The sequence below is a fragment of the Coregonus clupeaformis genome, chromosome 16 (genome assembly GCF_020615455.1).
Source record: "Coregonus clupeaformis isolate EN_2021a chromosome 16, ASM2061545v1, whole genome shotgun sequence".
NCBI classification, from domain to species: Eukaryota; Metazoa; Chordata; class Actinopteri; order Salmoniformes; family Salmonidae; genus Coregonus; species Coregonus clupeaformis.
The window spans coordinates 20,038,406-20,046,531 of NC_059207.1; the positions used below are offsets into that span (position 1 = coordinate 20,038,406).

Sequence of the window (8,126 nt, forward strand, 5' to 3'; positions counted from 1 at the left end):
CCTCTCTCCCTCAGCAGATGGGGAGTATGGCCCAGTTCTACCCTTTGTGTTGGAGTCCCCAGAGAGTACTGGCTTGTTGGACTGCTGAACTCCCCATATCTCATACAAAATTCAAGAACCTCTCTTTTCATTTTAGAAAGCCATGGAATGCACTTGCTTCTGAATCCATTTGAATTATATTTTGGCCAGTTGCTTGGCCTCTTGTTTTATTATACAACAAGGTATGGGACAGTATAATGGTTGCACATGATATCACCCCTCAATGCTGATGGGCCAGGAGAGAATATTATCTTTGGAAACTTCAAAAAATAAAAAAATGTATTTCTGTTTGGCATGTTTAGAGTCTACAAAGAACACTGGTCCTATATTAAGCTGGAGTGAAAGAAACAATATCAGTCCGATGTTACAATTGGGATAAGAAAAGTTGAGGACCTTTTTAATTATCACATTGCACAGACCAATCTGTGTCGGTGGAAACAAAAGCCTATAGGCTATAGTCTGTCTGCCTTTTTATCACTATAACCATATTTACTTTTTATAACGTTTTTTATCTTTCACAATGGACAGATAAAGTTATATTGTATTGTAACCTACCACAATTCATCCACCAACTTCATTACCATTAACGTAAGTCTAGACAAACTGATAGTGTGACTGCATACAAAAAGTGAAATTTTGTTGTTGAAACATGATGGTGCACATGAAGCCATAGGATACTTAGACGAGTGTTGCGTCTCGGGTTCTCTCCTAGCCCCCACCATTGCGCCAGAAGGATGGCGGGGTTGTTTTTGTTTTTCATAACGCCCACATCTACATTTTTAATAAGAGTGAAACCTCAACCCATATTGTCTCTCAGCTGTTTTTGACCATTGTTTATTTAGAATCCACAAGATACCACCAGTTGCGTAGATATGACAGCACATCATGGGGATAGTAGCGATATCATTTGATTTTCGCCCATCACAGACATGTTTGGAGCCCATATCCCTTCCAATAATAATTATTAGCAAAACGTTGAATTTCAGTGTTTTTATGAGGATTTCCAAGAAACTTTATTGCCAGTCTGGACTCTGACTCAATGAAAGTTTGTACAGAATTAACAAAAATAATCGTTCCAAGTAAGTTAAAATAGCCCCAATTATGTTGTAAAATTAGTAACGGTAAAGGCAACTTTATCGACCATGTAGGAGTTGGAAAAACTAACTTCCAACAACGTCAATGCTTTTCATCCCCATTAAATAAGCAAGGCTATTCCTGTAATTTCGTGAAATCCAGGCATAAGAGTTGGACAACTTTTTGGTTTGTCATTAAAGAGTGGTGTTTACATATATTCTGGACTAATAAAAACAACGAAATAGAACACATTTGGTCATATTGGCGACAGATAGCATTAAGCCCAATATAGGTTCGGAACGCAGCCCTCAGGCTACTGGCTAGCTATATGATAGACCTGAGCACCGCGCCAAATCCGATAATTTACCAGTTATAGCGGGTCACATGAGTCAGGCAAGTACAGATGGCTGCTATATTAATAACCAGATAACGGTGTGTGGATAAATTCGGTAAATAATTTAACACCGCATTATATTGCCTATTGTTCTACACGTTGATCGAGGTCAAGGGGCACACTTTGTGACTGGTTAAAACCAGGGGGAGGGAGCAGAAGCGGCAGGTACAAACAGCCAATTTCATAAATAATTACGAAATATTTTTTGCATGCCTTTTCTACAGAGGAGTGTGCTAATCTGAAAATGCACAGATGATCCTATTAGGCATGGGTAAAATGAAAATGTTCAAATGTCATTGACAGTCTGCACTGTAGTTTAGTCTAAGCCGCAGGTGACTGGATAAAACGAGGGTAAAAGAGTGTAAGTATAACTTATTTGGTAAGAGAGAGAGAGAGAGAGAGAGAGAGAGAGAGAGAGAGAGAGAGAGAGAGAGAGAGAGAGAGAGAGAGAGAGAGAGAGAGAGAGAGAGAGAGAGAGAGTGCGCGCGCGGCTACTTTGAGCGCAAGCAAGCAGACGTGTGCGTGTGCGTGGCGGGCTTACTTAGAAAGTGTGTTCTATCCAGAGTCCTGAGGGACATTGATCACAGTGTGTGGAACGGACCCGAGCGCTCACCAGCTGACAGCGCGTGCTTCAATGAGGCTATCCAACACCTTGGATCACCCGCCTGCCAACAATAGCCTGAAATTAATGCACACTCCGATTACAATTCATTTAGTAAATGTTACCAAAACTCCACATTTAAACCAATGTTATGGGTAGGCCTAGAGTGAAAATGATTTTACTCAAAGTATTACTGGTTACAGTTAGCCTACTTATTTTTGGAGGAAGGTGCCATGCACTGTTGCTCTAAAGTAAACCATAAATATTAATATTAAATGTATTCTAATTCCTAATTATATGCTCTAAACACTCAAGTTAGAATGCATAATTGCTGGACCAGAGGCTCAAACTTACAATTTGTAAGTTGCTCTGGATAAGAGCGTCTGCTAAATGATGTAAATGTAAATGTATAAAGAGCGATTTGTGGACACGTTTTTTAACCATAATTCACTTACAATAAATTACAGGGAAAATTGGGTGTCGTTTTTTAAAAATTGATTTGAGATATTTACATAAAGATAATGCTTTTTATTCAAGATATATTTTGTGCGCTATAAAGATATTTTAGTGATAGTTTAACTTTTACGTAAGCGTCTGATAGGCATAGGCTATTTAGTGGTTTGTTTTTTGAGCTCTTAAATGATATAATGCATTTGCAAACTATTTGAATTATGATTTATAAAATGATTTGACACAATAATAATAATAATAATAATTTAACATAGGCTATTTCAAGCCAACAATCCATACTAAAGATGCACAGACTTCAGGTAAACAAAGATGAACGGATGACTTTAGGGCCTAGGGATAGGCCTATATGCAGGAAAAAGTGAGTCAAAACAACAAGAAAATAAAAGTAGCCTATCACTATTAGTTTTATATAGCCTACACATACACCGACTTATCTTGAATATACACGAGGTCACAGAAAATGATTTTGTTTTAGACATTTAAATAATGAAGTCAAGCTGAAGATGAGCCGAATGAAACGACTTCTCTACTGACAGCTAAACCCCTACTATATGGTTTATTTATAAATGCATTTGATAAAACAACCATAATAATAATAATCATACCTATAATATGTGTAATAGATAGGCATGTACAGTGGGGAGAACAAGTATTTGATACACTGCCGATTTTGCAGGTTTTCCTACTTACAAAGCATGTAGAGGTCTGTAATTTTTATCATAGTTACACTTAAACTGTGAGAGACGGAATCTAAAACAAAAATCCAGAAAATCACATTGTATGATTTTTAAGTAATTAATTTGCATTTTATTGCATGACATAAGTATTTGATCACCTACCAACCAGTAAGAATTCCGGCTCTCACAAACCTGTTCGTTTTTCTTTAAGAAGCCCTCCTGTTCTCCACTCATTACCTGTATTAACTGCACCTGTTTGAACTCGTTACCTGTATAAAAGACACCTGTCCACACACTCAATCAAACAGACTCCAACCTCTCCACATTGGCCAAGACCAGAGAGCTGTGGAAGGACATCAGGGATAAAATTGTAGACCTGCACAAGGCTGGGATGGGCTACAGGACAATAGGCAAGCAGCTTGGTGAGAAGGCAACAACTGTTGGCGCAATTATTAGAAAATGGAAGAAGTTCAAGATGACGGTCAATCACCCTCGGTCTGGGGCTCCATGCAAGATCTCACCTCGTGGGGCATCAATGATCATGAGGAAGGTGAGGGATCAGCCCAGAACTACACGGCAGGACCTGGTCAATGACCTGAAGAGAGCTGGGACCACAGTCTCAAAGAAAACCATTAGTAACACACTACGCCGTCATGGATTAAAATCCTGCAGTGCACGCAAGGTCCCCCTGCTCAAGTCAGCGCATGTCCAGGCCCGTCTGAAGTTTGCCAATGACCATCTGGATGATCCAGAGGAGGAATGGGAGAAGGTCATGTGGTCTGATGAGACAAAATAGAGCTTTTTGGTCTAAACTCCACTCGCCGTGTTTGGAGGAAGAAGAAGGATGAGTACAACCCCAAGAACACCATCCCAACCGTGAAGCATGGAGGTGGAAACATCATTCTTTGGTGATGCTTTTCTGCAAAGGGGACAGGACGACAGCACCGGAAGGATGGATGGGGCCATGTATCGCGAGATCTTGGCCAACAACCTCCTTCCCTCAGTAAGAGCATTGAAGATGGGTCGTGGCTGGGTCTTCCAGCATGACAACGACCCGAAACACACAGCCAGGGCAACTAAGGAGTGGCTCCGTAAGAGGCATCTCAAGGTCCTGGAGTGGCCTAGCCAGTCTCCAGACCTGAACCCAATAGAAAATCTTTGGAGGGAGCTGAAAGTCTGTATTGCCCAGCGACAGCCCCGAAACCTGAAGGATCTGGAGGAGGTCTGTATGGAGGAGTGGGCCAAAATCCCTGCTGCATTGTGTGCAAACCTGGTCAAGACCTACAGGAAATGTATGATCTCTGTAATTGCAAACAAAGGTTTCTGTACCAAATATTAAGTTCTGCTTTTCTGATGTATCAAATACTTATGTCATGCAATAAAATGCAAATGAATTACTTAAAAATCATACATTGTGATTTTCTGGATTTTTGTTTTAGATTCCGTCTCTCACAGTTGAAGTGTACCTATGATAAAAATTACAGACCTCTACATGCTTTGTAAGTAGGAAAACCTGCAAAATCGGCAGTGTATCAAATACTTGTTCTCCCCACTGTAATTATAATACTACCACCACTACCACTACTACTACTACTACTACTACTACTACTACTACTACTACTACTACTACGTCTACTACTACTACTACTACTACTACTACTACTAATATTACCACCAGTACTACCACTACTACTACTACTACTACTAAGTATGAAAAATGTATGCACTCACTAACTGTAAGTCGCTCTGGATAAGAGTGTCTGCTAAATGACTAAAATGTAAATGTTCTACTACTACCACTACTACTACTACTACTACTACTACTACCACTACTACTACTACTACCACTACTACTACTACTACTACTACTACCACCACCACTACTACTACTACTACTACTACTACTACTACTATTACTACTACTACTACTAAAAATAATAATCATCATCATATTTCCCCTCTTTCCCGCAAGTGTTCCTGCGTGTCATGCAATGGGAAAATAATTGTTATCATGGTCCTTCATGGAATAGTTGTGTGACGGTTGTGTTCATATAGGCCATCTATTTTCTTCGCTAATCAAGATTTGCCATTTTGCAGACGCTTTTATTCAAAGGGACTTACAGTCATGTGCGCATACATTTTTACGTATGGGTGATCCCGGGGATCGAACCCACTACCCTGGTGTTACAAGCGCCATGCTCTACCAATTGAGCTACAGCGGATCAACATCTTGAAACACGAAACAACAGAAAATGATGGTTTTCAACTTGCTTATTTTATTCTCAAAATGATAAGAACATAAACCAGTTAATGGCAAATCAGGTTTTTGAAACATTTGAAATGACACATTTAATTGAAAAATAAATGAAAACAGTTAGGAATAAATAAACTTCAATTATCCAATGAAAGCACAGACACACATGTTAATTTGATGTGAATAGCCACAAATACAAAAATAACATAAAATGGCTATATTAAATATCAAATTGGCAGTACTACTAGGCCTACAAAAAAAACAATGGTTCAATAACAAAGTAATGTTGCTCCAAGCCTCTGGCTCGTGTTTTAAAGTGCGCATTGTTAACTTTAGAAGTCGCAAACAAATTCATATGGGTCATTTACAAACAATGAAATCATAATGAAATCATGATCACGAGCAGTATAAGGAAATACAATTACAAACGTCCTTTACAAATATCAGGCAATTTCTTGGAAGACAGCGTTTTGTCCATGATGTGGGATTGGGAAAGCCCGTGGCAATGCTGCGCGCGACAGTCGACATGGCAGAGGGGTCTTTCCCTATATGTCCCAAGGAGAAGGTCAATTATATTGGCAGAACCGAATTATCTGACATAAAATCATCTTTATCTAACAGTTAATAAAATAGAACTCTCAAACGAAACAAAATTATTTCGGAAAGCCCAATCTATCATACTATAGAATGTAGGCTATGCTAGCATCAGATATTATTGACACGATTAGAAAGTCTCTGGTGAAGTTTCAAAATGAGTGATGGCTGGGAAGTTTGAGTTCAGATAGTTCGTCTTCACTCTGGATCTCCATCTGCATCTCATCCGAGTCGCTGAAATGAGAGTGAGGGGAGAACTCTCCGTCGCTGCGGTTCGACCGGGGGGAGTCTTTTCTGCTCTCCGACCCGGAAGTGGGTGTCCCTGAGGGAGAGCGTATCTCCTGCTCCATCAAAGCAGAGAACGAGCCGTCTTCGAAGGGGAATGGGATCCCGTTAAGCTGGACCGGTAGCCCCGTGCCTGCGCCCCTTCGGCAGGTGGATGCGGAGGATCCCCGGGGACTCTCCTTGGCTGACAACAGGTCACACTTTGGCGAGTCAACACCGGGACCCTGCAGTAGGTCCGCCAGCGCGTTTATGTAGATCTGGGCCATCTGCAGGGTATCGTATTTGGAGAGCTTCTTGTCATCGTCGAAAGCAGGGATGACACTGCGCAGCTCGTCAAACGCATGGTTCAGTCCATGCATCCGTCTTCTCTCCCGCGCATTGGCAGCCTGGCGCCTCTGCTTCTGGACTCCGTTGCCAGGTTTGGATGGGGCTCTATGTCTGCCTTCCTCAGTGCTCACCGAACCCTTGAGCCGACACAACTCCCGCACTTTGAGCGGACTCTTGGAACTCTTTCTAAAGTTTGGGCTGTGGCCGGATGCGGGGGACATGCTTGAGCTGGGCGAGTGCAGCAGGTATTCGGCGTGTGCCGCGCAGGTGCCCGCAGGCTGCACGGGAGCCAGCCAGGCGCGTGGGTCACTGCTGTCCATGAGTGCCAGACTTGATGGGTACTCGCTCTGCTCCCCCCTCTCCACTCTGGAGTGCTGCACCTTGCTCATCTCCTTCGCGTGTTTACTCCATTCCTCAACGCTGATAACATCCATTTCAAAAAACGATAAATCAGGTGGCTTGCAGGACTGAAGAACTTAACCAAATTTAAAATGCTGTCAATAACGTTTCTTTATCAACGTGTGCTTGCACTGTGTCAGGTGCAGGACTCCTCTAGCGTCTCAAGGCGCGGCGTCGCTTTAAAAAGCGGCACGCGCCTAGGAGCCCCCCTTCTCATGCTGGTCGCGTGGCGCTTTGACCAATAAGAGCGGTTGGGGCAGGCGCGTGTTGGCGACCAATGAGAAGTCTCGGTAAACCCGAGAGAGGTTATTATGTCCCGACTGTTTATAATAATGTCTCGGTTTAAAGACTGTTTAACGGGGTGGCTAGCACAAAGGGTAGTCCCTCAGAACACACACATGGGATAGAACAATATGGTTAGGAGTGTGGAGTGCTTCAGCTCGTGGACTGCTTGAGGATGTCCATGCACCTGCCCAATCCCACAGGCATGTGTGTTTCTTTGGCTCATGCCAAACATCTCACATTCTACAGATAGAGAGTAGTTTCAAAATTGGCAATGTATGCATCATAGGCTAGGGACTAATGTCCAGAATACTGCCATGAAAGGAATCATGCACTTCATTTGTCAAATTAAAATGGATGATCATAAAGTGATAATCATCATCATCCCCACCATCATCATCATTATCATCAAGTCCCTTGTGGCTATATATGGCCTATACATTTTGGCCCGTTTACAAGTTACTCAACATTAAAATAAAAATGTGTCCAAGGCAAAACTTTTGAAATGCTGAAAATATTTTCCATATACTGTAGCTCCAATGTCCAGAAATGTGGCTAAGCGTTAAGGTAATGTTTACCATTTCCAGACTTAAATTCAGAAAGTCATTTAATCCATGCACGAAAAGGGTAGCCTCGTACGAACCATTCTGATTTTGCGAGTTTACATTCTTTTTCGGTAGCTTTCGGTAGCGGAACAGAATGTATGCTCCCAGGATCAGGATTGTTCCT

General features: G+C 41.8%; 1 protein-coding gene across 1 annotated transcript; it reads right to left on the minus strand.

Moving 5' to 3' along the window:
* Positions 1-6,197: 6,197 nt before the first annotated feature.
* LOC121584039 (protein atonal homolog 1-like) lies at positions 6,198-7,240 on the minus strand. The gene has a single exon (XM_041899870.1). The coding sequence runs from the start codon at positions 7,148-7,150 to the stop codon at positions 6,257-6,259; it is 894 nt and encodes a 297-aa protein (XP_041755804.1). The 5' UTR covers positions 7,151-7,240; the 3' UTR covers positions 6,198-6,256.
* Between the last annotated feature and the right edge of the window lie 886 nt (positions 7,241-8,126).